We start from the raw sequence: 18,458 nt of genomic DNA on the forward strand, positions 1-18,458 counted from the left end.
TAAACAATAGTTTTCTAACTCATCTGCTTTAGTTCATCCAGAAAACCACGTGTGGATTCTTCTACCTTGTAGATCTTGATCTTTTGGCAGGGAGGTAGTGTCTCCTTGGTCCAACAATTTTGCTCCGTATAAAAAGAACTCTTTGGACCTATGAAGAGCTTTGTATCTCCACTTAATTTTATTCACCAGAGTTTGAATTCTTTGCTAAATCATTTAAGTCTTCCTACCAAAATCTGCATTCATTTCCTGAGGCTGTTATCATAAATAAAGACCACAAACTGGGTGGCTCAATTAATAGAAGCTGATCATCTCACAGTTTTAGAGATGAGAAGACCAGAGGCAAAGTGTCCACAGGGCCCACCTTTCCCGGAAACACGCAGGGGCTGGACGCCGGCTCCTCTTTGGTTCTGGTGTGTGGGTGGCTTGCTCTGCCACCTCTGTCCTATGGTCTTCTGTCTGCCTGTCGCATCTCTTTCCCTCAGCCTGGCCATCTATCTGTCGCCATGAACATGAGATAAAATTAGGAATCTGGGTGGGATTTTTGGTATTTTGTGTTTTGAAGTCATGGGGTTGAATGCAAAGTCTTGTGCCTGCCACATTGCAGACTGGCGTGGGTTGAGAAGGGAACTCAGTAACTTTTGTGCCCATACTGGCCTTGAACCTTGATCTCTCTCAGCTTCCCACATAGCTAGGTTTTCAGGCACAATACACCAGTGCTTCGCAGAAGTTAGGTTATTTTTAATAAAGTTATTTATTATCTTTAAACAGTTGTGCAAAGGAGTGTCAATTCAACATGCCAATTTATGTGTACAACCTATGGTCACTCTTCCCCTCTGGTACAATCCCTAAGAAATGCTCAAGTAAGCCAGGCGCCGGTGGTTCACGCCTGTAATCCTAGCTACTCAGGAGGCTGAGATCTGAGGATCACGGTTCAAAGCCAGCCCAGGCAGGAGAGACCTTGAGACTCCTATCTCCAATAAACCACCAGAAAACTGGAAGTGGCGCTGTAGCTCAAGTGGTAGAGTTCTCGCCTTGAGCTGAAGAGCTGAGGGACAGCGCCCAGGTCCAGAGTTCAAGCCGCACGACCGACAAAAAAAAAAAAGAAAAAGAAATGCTTAAGTACCAACACTGGAAATTGGAGAAACTTTTCTCCACTACCTTCCACTACAATGTGACAGGAGCCATGGCATTTACACCATTTACACCCAGCCATTTCCTTCTCTAAGACATGGCTCCATTTCCCTGGCAGCTTCTTCAAGTTGACAGCATTGAGTCTTCCATGGCCTTGCCACCACAAGCCTTTGCACACTTCTCTCTGTGGCCTCTCATTCCCATAGCTGCCACACTTCTCCGAATCCCAGCTCTGCACATAGTCCCAGTCTCTCCCAGCTGCCCAGCAAGGCAGAAACTACAGGAATCCCAGTCATGGATGCCATCCAAGTCAGTGATACCCTTGGACAAGCCCTACACCAACTTCCCGGCCAGCCAGCTCCCTGTTCCTCAAAACCAGTCTCCTTCATGGGCACGATAATTGAATTTGACATTTTGAAATTGGTTTTGGAAACACCTGATTACTCGGTGCTCACAGTTACACTGGGACCAGGCGTACTGATCCGAGTCTTAAAGGCTCTCGTGTGGAGGCTTGCCGCGCTGACTCAAGAGTATGTCCAAATGCTCATGGGGTTGGGCCTGGGGCTCCACATGGCTCAAAATACAGCCCCTCCCCCAGGACCCTGTGTCTCAGGGCTCAGCCCACATTTTACACATGCCACAGGATTTCAGGATCCACCAGCCAACAAGGAGGCTCATCTCAGGCAGAAATTGAAGCTAATTTAAACTGAGTTCCCCTGGAAGTCAGTTGTCTTCCTCTACCTATGTCTGGCCCAGGTATAGCTAGCTGCCTTTGGTTTAGTTTAGTTTAGTTTAGTTTTTTTTTTTTTTTTGTCCCTAGTATCCATTGTCTTCCCAATTTACATGGCACAACCCGCAACCGTTTCTGTATGGAAGACACTCCAGGAGGACCCTATTCTTCAAAAGCGACAGACATCAGAAGTTTCAGAGATGAATTTCTACTGTGCTGAAGCTGTTTGGATGTCCCCCTCCTGGTCCACACTCAAGACTCCCCACCTTGGCTTGAATGCCTGGGGCGGGGGAAAATTCCAGTAATTCCAGGTTGACTTTCATGTTTTGGTTAGGATACACTTGATCGGAGGGAAGTGCTCCTGATAATGATGAGATGAAAGGAATTCACCCCACCGCCGTGCTCTCCCCTACTGGGGTTTTTCCATGTGGAAAGAAAGCTGTCACCAGAACACAGGCTTCACATTGGTGGGAGGCCAGAACTGTCCTCATGGGGTCACAGCCATCACAGATGGAAAAGGGACCTGATGCTTCTGTCCAGTCCCCCGGGAGGGCATTCCATAGCATTTCCACACCACAGCTCAGAAGGGGGGGGGGGCGCCTGTAAATTTCCTTTCATTCATTTGCTCCTTATATTTAGGGGGCTGGGGTTTGGGTTTTGCTTGGCTTTTTAAAAAATGAAAAAGCCCAGCTTTTAGCTTGGTTTAGCCAGGTTTAAATTTTTTAGTTGCCATTTGGGGGTTGGGGGGATTGGTGCTTAAAAAGCTAGGCATTGGTGACTCACACCTGTAATTCTAGCTGCTCAGACATCGAGATCTGAGGATTGGGGTTTGGAGCAAGTCCTTGAGACTCATCTCCAATTAGTCACCATAAAGCCACAAGTGGAGCTGTGACTCAGTGGTGGAGATCCAGCCTTGAGCAAAAGAGCTCAGGCAGGGACAGCACCCAGGTCTTGAGTTCACAAGTCCCAGGCCCCATGTGCGTGCACACGCACACACACACAAACACACACACACACTGATTTCCCTTGACTTCTTTGGACGAGTTACTCTGATTTCAGATCCTAGCAGTGGAGGTGAACATATTACCTGAGACCCCGAATGTGGGGTTTCCCTACCACTAGGTGGTGCCATCCCCCCATGTGTGAAGGACCCTGCCCCCCTTCCACCCCCCACACTCTGGGAGGGGCCCTGTCCCCCTCCCCCCCTCAGGACTGAAATGAGCCCCATGGCTCGCGAGTGGCCCACCCGGAGCAGGAGGCAGCCTGGGCCTGAGGACAGGCCCCAGGAGAGTCAGGTCTAGACGGGATTTCTGAGTGAATGGGGGAGCACGGTTGCAACTGTCTTGGATCACAGTCAGTCTGTGTGTTTTAGACGCGAGCCCCACTGCAAGTCAGACTGGGGCCTTTGGGATGAGAATGTCATCAGTGGCCGGCCAGTGGCTCACACCTGTAATCCTAGCTCCTCAGGAGGCCGAGATCAGAGGAGCTGGTTCGAAGCCAGCCTTGGCAGGAGAGTCCATGACACTCTTACCTCCAGTGAAGCACCAAAAAGCCAATAGAGTAGTAGAGCGCTAGCCTTGAGGAAAAAAGCACAGGCACAGCGCTCAGATACCAAATTCAGGCCCCACAACTGGCACCAAATAAGGGAAGAAAAGAATGGCACCAAGAGTCTGACACAAAGCCTGTCTGTTTGCCAGGAGCTGGTGGCTCACACCTGTCATCCCAGCTACTCAGGAGGCTGAGATCTGAGGATCACGGTTCAAAGCCAGCCCAGGCAGGAAAGTCTGTGAGACTCTTATCTCCAATAAACCACTAGAAAACCGGACATGGCGCTGTGGCTCAAGCAGTAGAGCACTCGCCTTGAGCTGAAGAGTTGAGGGACAGTGCCCAAGACCAGAGTTCAAGCCCCGCGACTAACCAAAAAAAAAAAAAAAACAAACATGCCCTTCTCCCAACCTCCTGTCCATAGGGCAGGACACCGGTCTCTGTGAGGGTCCCTGAGGGCTCTACTGGTAGCTGTGACTCACCATGACTAAAAGGAATTCTGCCATCTGTGTGTCACTTTGAGGAAGGAAAGGACAGTGGGAACAGGAGACAGAACCTTCCGGTCTCCTTCAGTTCAAAGCACTCACTACCCCCAAGGAATCCTAAGGAGGGATTTCATGTTCTGGGCCTCCAGCGACCCCAGCCCTCAGACTTGGTGCACAGCATCCTGCCAGCTCCTTAGCGTGGAGTGCTGGGGGACCCTTGGGTGAGCCGAGCTGACCAGGGCCTCCTCCAAGCACTGTCCCTGACGGGCAGTCTCCACCACAGAGCCCCAGGACCAAGGTGGGGTGGGCTCCAGGAATGGCTGCCTTACCAACCACCCAGACCACGGGGGGCCTATCCTGTTCCTTCAAAATGAGCCACCATCAAAGGCCACGGGTGAGGCGGGGTGAGGCGCTCAATGCATAAATATTCAGTCCCCAAGACTCCTGAGGTGGAAGGGGAGTGTTCTGCTTACTGCAGGACTGACAGGCTGCTTTTCTAGAAAAGTACGGACTCTTTACCTTGTCCTCCCTGCTTCCATTTTACATTAACTCCTTTGCTTGAGTTTCTCCCTTTTGCAATCACCTTGGGGTCCAGGAAGGACAGGACTCACATACCCATCTTTATGACAGTTGAAACTACCACCAAGAAAAGGATCCTCACAGGACCACAATGAGGCTGCACGCTAGAGCAGAAGGGATCATCTGGGACCAGACTGTTCTCCTCTGGTGATGCACACCATGGCGACTTCTCCAGAGCCCTGGAGGAACAGGAGGGAGAGTGTTAGGATTATGCTCACCTTTGGTCCTCAGCTCCACCCAGACCTGGGCCCCTCTCCCATTCTTGGAGTTCCTGCCATACAGCCGGCCCCTCCCTCTCTCCGCCCAGACCCACCTGAACGCCCATCTACCTCACTTCCGTCCCTCAGACCCTCCTGCTACCTGGATGGTGGCAGAGGCCATGTGCTCCCTCTCAGGGGAAATCCAGCTCCTCCAATAATAAACCTTATAATCATCTTTCTCCTGTGCCTGCCTGCCTCTGCGGGGTCCCCCGGGATGGATGTGTGGGATCCTCTTTCCGAGAGGATGACCAGGCTACGCTTTACTGAGGCACTGCTGTTAGGCAGAGACTTTGTCTCCCTCCATCGTGGACCCCATTCTTCTTCTGTTTGTTTGTTTGTTTGTTTGTTTGGGTCCGGTCATGGGGCCTGAACTCTGGGCCTGGGCGCTGTCCCTCAGCTCTTCAGCTCAAGGCTAGCGCTCTACCACTTGAGCCACAGCGCCACTTCCTGCTTTTTTCTTTTTGCTTATGTGGTGCTGAGGTATCGAACCCAGGGCCTCAGGCATGCAAGGCAAGTGCTCTACCACTGAGCCACCTTCCCAGCCTCCCCCCCCCCCATTCTTCCTCTGTTTACAACTCAAGCTCATGTCTGCACCCACAACAGGCTGAAGTGCTTCCTTTGTCTCTAGCCTTGGGATAGCAAATCTTTTTCTGCCCTTCACCATTTCCAGTCTCTATGAGGGGGAAGTGACTAGGCCTGACATCTTGGAGTTGTGCCGCTTTGATGGAAAATGACAAACTAAACACAATCACCAGCTAGGCACTGGTGGCTCACGCCTATAATCCTACCTCCTCAGAAGGCTAAGAACTGAGGATCTTGGGTAAGAAAGCCCATAGACTCTTATCTAGCTCTTGCTAGCCTTGAGCAAAAGAGTTAAGGAACTTGGCCCTGGCCAGTAGTTCAAGCATAGCACCAATACAAACACAGAAAAGCCTCACCTCCCCACCTCCCCCCCAGCCTTATCTTAGAACTACCTAGGCTACAGACTTTGCTGATTATCTCCCTTATCCCTAAACATACCCTGTGGCTATAAAAGAGACAACCAGTGAATTGACTGTTAAAAACAAATCTGTAAGCAAAACAAAACTGCTTCCCTATAACTAAAGATTATATCTCTGCACCGAGAGCCCCTTTCCCTGTTCCCAACCTGCCCTCCTTCCCAAGCCCCAGACCCCTTCCCTGTCTAACGTCATTGTCTCTGCATAATAAAAAGAGACCACAGTTGTTAGAGAGCAGCCAGTCTGGCTGGAAGACTGGTTCTTACAGGCCTTTACCCCCAGAGATAAAAGTTGGTCAGTTGAGTTCACTTTCTGCTCTTTATTCTGTTAGTCCCATGACTCTGTTTACTTACACTCTGGTCTAGAATTCTGATTACAGTCTCAGCTGGAGAAAAGCCTGGCATCTGGCTTTGGGGCTGTGACAACCCCTAAGGTAGGTTTTGAGACATGAGTAGGAGTTTTCCCAGGGGAAACACATTACAGGAGAAAAGGGTTTTGGCCTTTTCAGGTAGCATCCATCTTTCTCAATTGCCCGGGGAGTAAGACAATTAACAAATGCATCCAATAAATCATTCATTCAAAAAGCATTTAACTCAGCTCTTAGCTGAGCCTCTCCAAGAACAGCTTAGTAAAACGTTTGCAGAGCCACTCTGGCTGGGATAGATCAGATCTCCAGACAGACTGCTTTTAGACTGTCAGCAATAAGAGACGTTCCAGGCCTGTCAGGCACGGGGTCAGTGCATACCTGGCCTACCTGAACAATGAGCCCCAGCCTCACCCCAGCTCCCTCCCGTGGAGGTAGCACTGTGGGCAGACACCATGCACAGGCCCGCCAGGACCCCAGAAGCATTCAGAGGCAAGAGTGGAGAGGTGGGAGGCTGGTCTGTGTCACTCCAGGGTGCTGGAATCCAGCACTGCACTGAGCCCTTGAGCTCAGGCCACCGCAGTTCCCTCAGCTAAGCTAATCTCTCCTCAGTCACGTCTCATCTCCTGACCTCATCCACGCCGAGCTCTGGGGCGGGCTTTCGGCTTATATGGGGTGGGGGTGGGGGGTACATTGCCTCGAAGCATCTCCTCCATGAGTCTGGAACCTGCCAGGTGTGGTTCATGGGGTGCTTGAAACAGGTAGTCACTCCACTGGATGTCTTTTCCTCCCTTCTGCTGGACAGCTCCAGTCCTAGGAAAAGAGACAAACTTGTCGGACACTGTGAGAGGACAGGGTTCTAGGAATTATTAGGCTTTGTGGGCTGGCCTAGAAATTGGTAGGTTCCCAAAGTTCTAGGGGGGGTTCTGGAGGTTCCATGGCTTTTGCAAGCAGCTGCTTTTAGAGAGAGGCCCGGGTGCCACTTCTGTCCCGCTCCCTGTCCCCGGAAGAGGCCTACAGACGGCAGCCAGGGTTTCTCCAGCTGTAGTTCATGAACAAGTCTACCCTAGAATGGGGGTGCTCACAGCTCACCCCCTCCTTGGCTGTGCTAATGAGGAGCTAGCCAACACCCCCTCATTGCCTGCAGCTTGAGGAAGTTTTCCTGGCCAGAGACTGGCGGTCTCTGGCAGAGAAGTGCTAGAAGTGTGTGTGGTTCTCACAGCCTGTCCTCTATGGATTTTGGAGCGAGTGGATGAAAGTTGGCTCTGGGCGGAAGAAACCTTGCCCGTGAAGAGATAAGGTAACTGAGTGCCGCAGGGCCAGCCTGGGAATGGGCCCTCTGTGGGGTCCTTCCTGTCCATTTGCCTGCAGACTTTGCTGGGCCAGGGAGGGAGTGGTGAGGAGCAGAACCCCAGCATTTGTATCTCCGGGCTCCCCCTCCTCTCTTCCCCGACCCCCACAGGGCTGCATCTCCATCTGAGCAGCTTTTACATCTGAAAGAGACCTGGGAGATGACCTCAAAGGACCTACTTCCCCAGCCCAGCCTAAGGGAGCCTGGCCAAATGGAGGAAAGGTCAGGGCAGAGCCGCCCGCCAGTCCAGCATGGCCAGCGTCTCTGGGTGTGTCATGCGCACACACAGGCGGTGAGAAGGCGGGTGGGCGGCAGAAAGAGTGGCAGCTGCAGATCCGTCTCTACGGAAGGGAAGCTGCAGGTAGGACGTGGTGTGGAGCTGGGACCCTGAAATTGGGCAGATCGCAGTTCATGTACAAACCTGGGGTGTGGGGAGGGAGCAAAGCCCTAACCTAAAATAAGCAATGAAAAATAGGGTTGGGGAATTTATCACACTAGCCCAGGAAGCATGAGGCCTTGAGTTCAAATCCCAGGATCACCACCTTCCACCCACTTCCCAAACCGGAGGCTAGGGCTGAAGGCTGGCTGGCTGTGGAGGGAACAGAGGCCACAGGAGGGAAACATAGCACCTCGGGTCTGCAGAGCAGACATCTCTTCACATCCTGCGAGCAGAGTAAGTGAGCGTCAGTTCTTTGCGATATCAGATGCAAGGTTATTTTCCAACATCCCTGCTTGGGCTCACAGTACCGGGTAACACTAGCATCAGGCTGCATCAGAAAGGAAGGCCGGAGAGGACTGCTCAGTTCCATGAAGACCACAAGATTTTCTGGACTGGACTGCAAGGCAAAGCAGCAGTGCACTGAACAGTAATCATATCTCTAGTATCATCACTTTTGGTGATTTCTAAAGGAAATAGCTTGTAGGTGTGAAGGGCTGACCCCCACCCCATCATCCCAGGTGCATGCAGATGTCAGGCAAAACCCCAAGAATGCATGGACACACAGGCAGGGCATTCCTACCTGAGCCTGGCCGCAAACATCCCGTGGGCCTAACCGGAAGTCCCCGCCTCCCAGCCCTAAAGACCTTTTCCATAAACTCTCTTTGCTCAGACCCACAAAAGCCTAACTCCAACTCCACCTCTTTGTACAACTCCATGCCTGTGGGCAGGTTGCTTGCTCCTTGGTGTGCTCCAATAAACAACCCTTACCTGTGAAGAGATCAAGTCTGGCCTGTTTTTTTTCCTCCATTTTCCAAACAACACCTGTTTTTTTTTTTTTCATTTTATTTATTTATTTATTTTGATTTTTTTGGTCAGTCGTGGGGCTTGAACTCTGGGCCTGGGCTCTGTCCCTGCACTCTTCAGCTCAAGGCAAACACTCTACCGCTTGAGCCACAGTGCCACTTCTGGTTTTCGAGTGGTTTATTGGAGATAAGAGTCTCACAGACTTTCCTGCTGGGGCTGTCTTTGAATCGTGATCCTCAGATCTCAGCCTCCTGAGTAGCTAGGATTACAGGCGTGAGCCACCAGCACCCGGCACATTTTATTTTTAAGTAGTTGTACAAAGGGGTTTCAACTCAACATGTTAGACAGCATGTTAGGGCTGGGGAGGGGGGGTGGCGGGCATGACTCAAGTTGTAGAGCACTTGCTGGCAAGTAGGGGACTCCGAGTTCAACCTCCAAGGACCCCTTAAAAAATCTGAGTGGGGGGGGAAGGTCATGGGGACGGGGGCGGAGGGAGGGGTGGGAAGGGGAAACAAAGGAGGAGGCAGCAATGCTTGATAAGAAACGTACTCATTACCTTGCCCATGTATCTGTAACCCCTCTGTACGGTATTTTCACAATTAAAAAAAAAAATCCGACTACATATCAGGTGTTTGTTCTAAGTCAGGTCCACCTGTTCCCATTATACAGGCAAGAAGATGCATCTCACTAGCTGTCCAGGATTTTCATTCTAGCAAGGAGAGACACTGTGGTGGGGCTGGTAGGCGGGAGAACTTCCCTTCCCATCTCCCAAGGAAGTGGGCCTGGCTAACAAACAGCGCTTAGCCCATCAGAGGCTGACTCCCGACCCAGAGTAACCTACACAGGTACGAAAAGAACCCACTCCAAGCATGGTCTCGAGTGGTAAGGAAAATGTTTAATAACAAGCACCCCAGCTTGGAAACTCATGTTGGAACTTAATCCCCTCTGAGAGGCAGGGCCACTGGGGAGTAATTATGAAGTCATTATGAAGTCACAGGGCTCAGCCTGAAGAACAACTCAGTGCCGCTGAAGAGGACTGCAGGGGACCAGCGTGGGACCACTGTGACCCATACCTAGAGCAACTTGAAGTTAGGTTTGGGCTGGTGGTTTCAGCCTGTGAGGGGCTGGCCCAGCACACGGCCGCCGTGGGGAGCCCGAGGAACAGGCTGTGGGCCGCGCCGTGAACAGCAAGCAGAGCACGGCAGCAAGAGCCCAGGGACAGGAGCCCGGCCAGGCCTCACCTTCTACAGCTTCACCTCCAGCTAGCAGACCACCAAAAATGTGAACCCACCATCGGATGAATTCACTGATGAGGGCAGAGACCTCACAAATCCTCACCACCTTGGGGACCAAGCCATCAGTACGTGAGCTTTTTGAGGGGTGCTTCACATACAAACCCTAACATCGCCCTTCCATGCTTAGGTCACGTGAGGATGTATGTAGCAAGAAAGCCCTGGCCAGACACCAACAGCCAGGGTTGTGATGTCGGATCTCCCAGCCTCCAGAACTGAGAAAGTAAGTATGAAAGCAAATATCAATCAAGTGATGAAATCTAAGATACATTAGAAAATAATAGGCAATTATGCTCACTCATTTTTGAGAGGAAGTGGCACTGAGGTGACGGGAAGATGAATGCGTTATACAAACGCACTTGTACAGCCAGGCTTTTGGACGAGGGAGTCATTTCGCTGACTTGTAGGAAAAGCCAATCTAACGCAGCGGTGGAGGAAGCTCTACCATTTCCCAAGATGGCGGCCGCAGCTAGGGCTGACCTTTGAGAGAAAGATGACTTCAACCTCAACCCCAAGGACTCAGCTGGAGAAACCATGAGACTTTCTTCTGAGAGACACGCTTCCTTTTGCTGTGGCCGCGGCGTTTTTAATATAAATGTTAAACATCTATGACCTCCACTATTTTGTGCAGGCACTTACGTTGAAATAGCGGATCCCATCTTTGTCAAAGAATGCCAGTACATTACTGTGAGTTGGGCTCCTTTGTATATTTTAGTCAAGCTCTCTGGAATCAACTTTTCATCTGTAAAACTCAGAGAAGAAATATAACCTTGACTTGACATCTGCTAGGTTCTGTGCTCTGCCTCTATTAACTCATTTCCTCTTAACAGTTCTTTATGGCTAGTCTGATTACTGTTTCAGATGGTAAGTCCAAGGCCAGAAGGTTTGAATAATTTCCCTGAGGTTCAATAGCTAGCTAGTGGTAAAACCAAGCTCCTACTCATGGCAATCGTGGCACACCCAACCCTCAGTGGCTTGTCTGACAGGGAGAAAAGGGGGCCTGTCAGCAAAGCCTGGCAAGTCTCCAAAACCCCACATGCTCGCTTACAGCTCTACTTGGTAGGAAAAGGTACTCTTATCACACATACAAAGTAACCACCAAGTAGGTAAGTTTTGAAGTTCCTACTTTCTTAATGATGTACCAATAAACTCTGCAACATTGTCAGTATTCTATAAACACCATTAAGAAACAATATTGTCCAGTGCTTTGGTTAGACAAGAGAGAATTAACACTAGCATTTCTGTTTTTAGAGATGAAGACTTAGGACATTGTAGAATGTTATCTTTCCTATATACTCATAACCATTGGTCATGAGCCAGTAATTAGGATGAAAAAATAGACCTGTCTCATCGATACACGTTTGCTGAGTTTGTTTCCAGAACAGATTTCCTTTGGCACAGTACAAGTACTTGTACATTGTTTGAAATGGCTTTCGTCAAAACAACTTTTATGCTTAGGACAATAACCAGATGTTATTAAATTACATGTACATGTACAAAACAAACGTGCTTATGGAACCACTCATATGGCCAACTCTTGGATGACAATAATTGTTCAAAATAATGCATTTGCCTCAGCATGCACATTGAAAGAAGAAGGCAAACAAAATCCTGATGGCAATGTCTGCGTCACACCTACTCTACAGGAACTCTGGGATAAGCTAGCGACAGCTCATGAGGAGTCTGTGTCTGAATAAAATGGTTTAAAGTCAGCCAATGGTGTGGATATTTTACCTACATAGTATCAACTGAATGCTCCAAACATGTTTACCAATGGACTGATGTTTGTTCTAATGCTTGGGTGTGACAATCTGCAAATAACTGTCAACTATACCGAATTGATATCACAGTACTTCAAGTCGGTCCATCTTTAAATAAAACGTGTTACCCCTAATTTCTAAAAAGGCACACTCCTTGACAACACATGGAACTTCCCAGTCTTCCAAACTCAGCATATTTTACTCTCTCCTTCATTTACACATGGAATACTGTGTTGGTAGGCATTTCTGTCTTCTCTGATGCGGGCCACCCGCCCAGAGCTGCTTGTGTCACTGCACCTTGGCAAGTTTTGTGTTGTTTCTACTGTCTGTTAGTGGTCAACCTAATGTCATTTGAACAACACAGCACTCCTCAAGACATTTATGGATAAGCCATGCTATATGATAAAGGAAAAAAGTTTCATGATGTGGCTCACGACTGTAAAATGCCATCCACTTGGCGTTGGAGACTGGGAAGACTGACACCACGCTTGAGGACAGCCCAGGCAAAAGGTTAGTGAGACCTCATTTCAACAAAACCAACCAGGTGTGTGGTGGACACCTGTAATCCCAGGAGGAGGCTGGCCTGAACAAAACCACGAGACTCTATCTGAAAAAGAACAACAGCAAAAAGGCCTGGGGTACCTGGCATGGGGCATACAAAATCCTCAGCAGGCATTTATAATTAGAGAGTAACCTGCTTTGTGATCATCTAAATGATAGGTACCCAGCACTTAATATTGGCTCTATGGCTTATAAGTAAGTTATATAACCTTACATGACAGAACTTATATACTGCTTTGCCAAAAATCTTGCCCAATACTTAAGAAAAAAGAATCATAATTTTGTAAGTTCAGTATGCAGGGCTAACCCAGGAAGCCTATTTCATGTGACAGAAAACTGTTGGTGAATATTTGGACCGCAAAATGTTAAACAGCATAGGCACATAGAGAGTGAAGACATTTATTTTTTCGCTTTCATCTGAACACCCTTGTTTGAAAAACCAAAAAGCATGCGCATCGATGGCACTCTTATAAAGAAAAACAAAGTAATAAGCTGTAAATCAACAATACAAACAATAGGGTTTACAGGTGGGCACAGGACTTTTAATTTTAGAGAATAGTTAATTCTACTCAAAATCAACATGTTTAGGAGAAGCTTCTAATTTTTCAAACATTTTGATACAATTTTTCCAACTACCATATTTTATCGACCCTCTGCTCAAAGGACTGAGGTACAGTCCTTGGAACCAGTGTGCTCACCCCGCAGGCCACTTCGCCTGGCTAGAACACCCATTACAGTCCATGCAGCCCACTGGTCAATATGCGACTTGGGAGCACTGCTGTGATGCTCAAACTCTACAGCTTACATCTACTCTGATGGAGTCAGAAAAGAGCTGAGGGCTGCTAGCAAAATATACCTAAAACACAGTCTTGACTTTGTAGATCAAATCAATTATAGCCCGTAGTGTGGGAACACTTCATGCCGCTTGACCCTGGCCTCCTTGTGCAATAAGGCTGTGTTCTGTGTGTGAATACATGTATATGAATGCTGAATACATCACTCACTAATGGACAGAAACCAATTCATATCACACTTCTTGCTCAGCTGGCTTATTTTCTGATTTTGGAAAAGCAATGTGATACAGGCATAAATTTCTCTCAATTCTTAAAAATCACAATTCAACAGGTATGTTTCATCTGGGTCACTAGAATTATGCAACCAAAGGCCTTAAGCAGCAGACCGAAATATCACCTTCAAAAAGGCCCAGCGGGCAGTGGGGTGTCCATTTTAACCTAAGGAAGGCATGGATTCCACTTTAGGCGTGGCAACTGTCCCACGACTGTGGGTGGTGGAGCTGGATGCCTTCCTGCAAGGGAACTCTCTCTGGAGGTGATACAGATTAGCTGTGTGGCTCCATTAACATTAGCAGCAAACAGACAAAGCCACGTCTGTATTTTACTGCCTTCAGCCTGAATTTCACAACCAAATCCAAATGCCTCTGCAAGAAGCCACAGGCGACAGGAGGAGCTCCACTTGAGCCAGGGCAACAGTGCCAGCTCACCGTTTGTGCACTCGAGTACTGGGCAAATCCCTGAGCAGCACCACCGAAGGACACCCAAAGGGAAAGGCTTTGGACACAGTGGAAAGCCATACAGCAGCACAACAATGATTCCCCAATCAAACGTCCTGCTAAATCAAAGAGAAATAGCCAAAGGCACATGCTAAAATTGGTGCAGGCTCCCAGCACCTAGAACCGGAGACTCCAAGCCCAAGAAGGTTCACACTGATTAGTCTGATATAGAAAATAACAGGAAACCTTTATGTTTTTAAGTATTATGGCACTGATGCTGGGAGTGTAGCTTCAATCTTCAAAGGCTACAATGAATCAGTCACAATTTTAAATTTCATTGTCTCTTCATACATTATTCTTTTGTAGAGTGGGTATGCACATTAGCAGTTTCAGTATTAGAAAGGTTCATTATTTTGCAAACATAAAGCAAAACCAGCTAAATAACGCAGTATGGAAGAACATGCACAGAGTTGCTCCGTGACACTCCTTGCCCTTTTCCTACGCGTAGCTCAATACGTAAATACAACTTGTCTCTGGCTGGTATCTGAACACTTTAGTGATGAGAGATTAGAGCTGACAAGTTGGAAAAAATGTAAAGTAACAAATATGGTGAAATAGGCTCCAATGAATGTTACAAAAACAGCCATGTGAATTATACAACAATAGGAAAATACATAATCCTAGTCATCTTTACAAGCTGACATTAGTTGGAGAGAGTGGAAAGAATAGCACAAATTCCACTAAGCTTTCCTGTCACCGCAGCTCCAGTGCTAAAGCTGGAGAACCTTTTCCCAAGATCAATCTCATATCAGCTTTAGTCACAGAGTCTATTTTACTTTTACTTGTTCAGGCAACAAGGCTTTATTTACACTTCTCATTTAATTCAGGAAACAATTGGATGTAATATGCAGCCTTCACTAGCAGACAAGATTGCCATCCCAGTGGGGGACAGCCATTGTCCGCGGTCTATGATTTAACCGCCACCCACAGGCAGCCGAGCACCGTCCCATAGATCCACGTGTTCACATACAGTTTCCTCCCAGCCTCGGTCATGAGCAAGCCAACAGTCAAACCACTCAAGAGCAGCACGGAGGGCAAAGTCTTCTTGAGACTTAGTTTGGAGTGAACACTTTTCCCAGGAAATTTGTTTCTTCTTGCTGGATCTGGTGAATCAAAGAATTCTATAAGCAACCTATAGCCAGAACAGAAAACAGAATTAATCTACTGGATACCTATTATGTGTTGGAGAAGTTACAGGTCCTTGGAAAATCAAGATGAGTAAGGAACAGACATGGTGTAACTAGAGTACTTTACTAGTATTACACATGAAATGCATTTCAGACACATGCTTAGAAGCCACTTGACCAGGCTGTTTTGGCTCTAAGCCTCTGACTGACAGCACTCTCAAGTGACCTGACTATCATGACCCCTCGGTTTCTTCTCTTTCTGTGTATACCATTCCACACACCAGCAGCCAATGAAGAGACCAGAAATTCTTGTCAGCTCCAAGCAGTTTGTCTGAAAGCCCTATACCCCTGGAATTATAACAGCAGGTCCAAGAAAGAAAAGAGCAGCGTGGCTAATTCCTTTCCCCATCTTTCTTCCAAGGCGTTAGATTCTAACGGTAGCTCATGCTGCAATGCCCTCGATATGAGACTACAAAGTTGCCTTACAGACTGTATTGCTAGTGGCTGCCAACGCTCCACACGCACTCCTCCACACAAAAAACAAAGGGGGCAGGTGAAATGGCGGGCTCTGCCTTCATCCTACACACAAAGCAAAGGACGTGAAGCACATCTTCAGCCTTTCTTCTGAAATGAGGTTTAAATCAATACACATAGTCAAGTATCTCCCATAACTGAAATGGTCCTGAATAAGTTGCTTAATACATAATGGTGCCAATGAAATACAGCTATTTAATACAAGTATTTCATTTTAAGCTTGCCATACTTTTAACAAGTTTCACCTGACTTAACCAGAGGCTAATCAGGAAATATTTTACTGCTACACAAGGAAAGGAAGAAACAGCAGTCTCCTGAGGAGAAACATGCTAGAAAAATAAGGCATGGGGTGGGGGAGTAAAATTCTTAAAAATGATTTTGGAAGTAGTTTTTAGTTCTTTTTTAAAAAACGGAGTAGTTCAATGTGTGTAAATGCTGTATTCCATACTTAATGGCTCCATCTTTTCAAAAGATAAAAAGCATAAATGTTTAGAACATATCTATCATAAAAAGAAGGATATGCTTCAGAAAGTACAGGACTTTCACTTATAGCAAAACGGAGGTTTTCAGCTAAGAAAATAATTTCTAAATGTTATATGTAAATCTAAGACTCACTTTTTTGTTTTTGCCAGTCCTGGGTCTTGAACTCAGGGCCTGGGCACTGTTCCTGAGCTGCTTTTGCTCAAGGCTAGCACTCTTACCATTTGAGCCACAGTGCCACTTTCAGCTTTTTCTGCTTATGTGGTACTGAGGAATCAACCCCAGGGTTTCATGCATGCAAGGAAGCACTGTACCACTGAGCCACATCCCAGCCCAAGACTCAGTTTTTAATCTCTTTCATCCCCCATTTTTTTTTTTTTTTTGGCATTATATCAAAGATGCTGTCACCTGCTGCTTCGGGGTTCTCGCTGTACTAACAGCTATCCAAACACATGTGGTTTAAAGATAGGTGACTGCTGGCTGCTAAGTGCTATGAGCATGGACCAAAGTACAGTCAATGCCAGAGACTGTCTCAGCCCCAAATGCCAACAACAGAAAGGAGACTTTTTCATTGTAAAAATGCCAACCTTCACCTTCCAACAATACTGATGTCATACCTATCTGCACATCAGACACAACCTTGCAGTCCACAGCGCAGTTGGCAGGGTAGCTGGTTCTCTACCTGTTCTGAAAACAGAGATTGGGTATCTTTCATCTGAAAGGGTATTTGTGCATCTTCCCAGGTAGTATCTCTAGGAAGTCTAGACTGACGCTCCGTAAGTTCTTTCACAGTGATTTGTAAAAGGAAGGTTTAAAACAGAAACATATGCATGGAATAAGCTTTAACCTGAGTTTATAAAAAGCACTCTCAAGACAACAGATGCTGTTTTGGTGCAGTGAAACTTGATTGAACCGAAATTTGCAGACTAGGACTGTTTTTACTCACTTGTCTTTGATCTCAAACCGTTCATGAAGCCATCTTCTCATATATGCTTGCTCTTCTGGAACATCTTTCTTGTCGATACGATCAATGTGAATGTGAATTTTTACGCATTCTTTACAGAGAAATTCTAATAAAGACAAAGTTCGTATTTTTCTGTTTTAAAAATCGTTATATATAGTGAACATAGTGAAAGTAAGACATCAGGCAAAGATGTTTGAAAAATAAACATAAATTTGTGAATAAATGTTATCATTTCCATGTCTACTATAATTATAAAAGTTACTAAGTAAAATCAATAGCACCACATGTGGAAGTTGGAGCTTAGCCAGAAGTCCTAGCCACACCTCTAGAAAGGATACCCAGATGCCAACTCCATCAGCCGTAGCGTCCCACTCAGAACCCCACCCTGACTGAGCGCTGCCCCTGCCACACAGGGTCGCCACGATGCCCCAAGAGACGGGAGCTCTCAGGGTCGTGTCCGTGTGGTCCCACTGGGCCTCTGGAGACAGCAAGTAACTGTGCATTGGGAACATTCCGTAACTGTGTATTGGCTTGATCCTCTGCCCCGACAAACCTCGGAGCAGTTACCTTTTCTCTAGAACTTGGCCTCTCATTTCTAATCACTGGTAACCCTTACTTTCCTGGTCCTTACCAGATTCTAACACGTTACACTGTTAAAGCTGGGCGTGGTAGTGCCTGGGAGGGAGTCTAAGGCAGGAAGTTCAAGGTCAACTTGGTAAGCCTGCCTTAAAAAACAAAACAACTAAGAAGGCAGGGGAGAGGGGGACAGACTGAAATTCTTACTTTGGAATAGCTATGAGATTGTAAATAACTGTCATTCATTTATAAAGCATGAGGCTAGTTTTTAATGTAATATAATAAAGAATTATGCTGTAATCTCAGGAGACCAAGTCAAATGGATCAAAAGTTCCAAGACCAGCCAGAACTACATATCAAGGTCCCCTGTCAAAAATCCAGTGACTAGCTGGGAAGGTGGCTTAGTGGTAAAGTGCTTCTCTAGCATACATGAAGTCCTAGGTTCAGATCCCTGGTACCACATACACAGAAAAATCAGAAGTGGTGCTGTGGCTTAAAGTGGTAGAGTGCTAGCCTTGAGCAAAAGAGCTCAGAGATAGTGCCCAGGCCCTGGACTGGGAAAAAAAAAAAATGTATACACACAGAGGGAAATCTGAAAAAGAAAGAACAGTGCTTCACCACATGTACTTCCTGGAGTTTCCATTTTGAAATGGATCTCACACTATTATACGTCCTAAAGCATGATCCTTAAAGTTACCTCCTTAGCTTCTACTTCACAATTACTCCCAGCTAAAGGCAACTGTGGCAACTACCATTCTCACATGTCACTACTTGAGATGTTTCCCCTGACGAGCTGAAATTCAACACTGTTCCCCTGCGCCCTCCTTCCTGCCAAACTTCCACTATCAGCAGCTACTTCTATGTCAAGCTGGTGTGAGCTCCATCATATCACTACCATAGATAGGTAA

General features: G+C 47.2%; 1 protein-coding gene across 2 annotated transcripts in view; it reads right to left on the minus strand.

The window, feature by feature from the left end:
* Positions 1 to 12,684: 12,684 nt before the first annotated feature.
* The window catches only part of Agpat5 (1-acylglycerol-3-phosphate O-acyltransferase 5), a 28,755-nt gene continuing 22,981 nt past the window's right edge, over positions 12,685 to 18,458 (minus strand). Inside the window, exons 7-8 of one of the 2 annotated variants that reach the window (XM_070016826.1) lie at positions 16,957 to 17,080; positions 12,685 to 14,972 (exon numbers count right to left, since the gene is read on the minus strand). In XM_070016826.1, the coding sequence (XP_069872927.1) occupies positions 14,783 to 14,972; positions 16,957 to 17,080 (314 nt within the window). In that variant the 3' untranslated portion in view covers positions 12,685 to 14,782. Of the gene's footprint in view, positions 15,002 to 16,956; positions 17,081 to 18,458 lie in introns of both variants that reach the window. The other variant, XM_070016824.1, reaches the window with a different exon arrangement.

Source organism: Dipodomys merriami, unplaced genomic scaffold, assembly GCF_024711535.1.
Source record: "Dipodomys merriami isolate MVZ:Mamm:240054 unplaced genomic scaffold, mDipMer1.0.p SCAF_12, whole genome shotgun sequence".
Classification (NCBI taxonomy): domain Eukaryota; kingdom Metazoa; phylum Chordata; class Mammalia; order Rodentia; family Heteromyidae; genus Dipodomys; species Dipodomys merriami.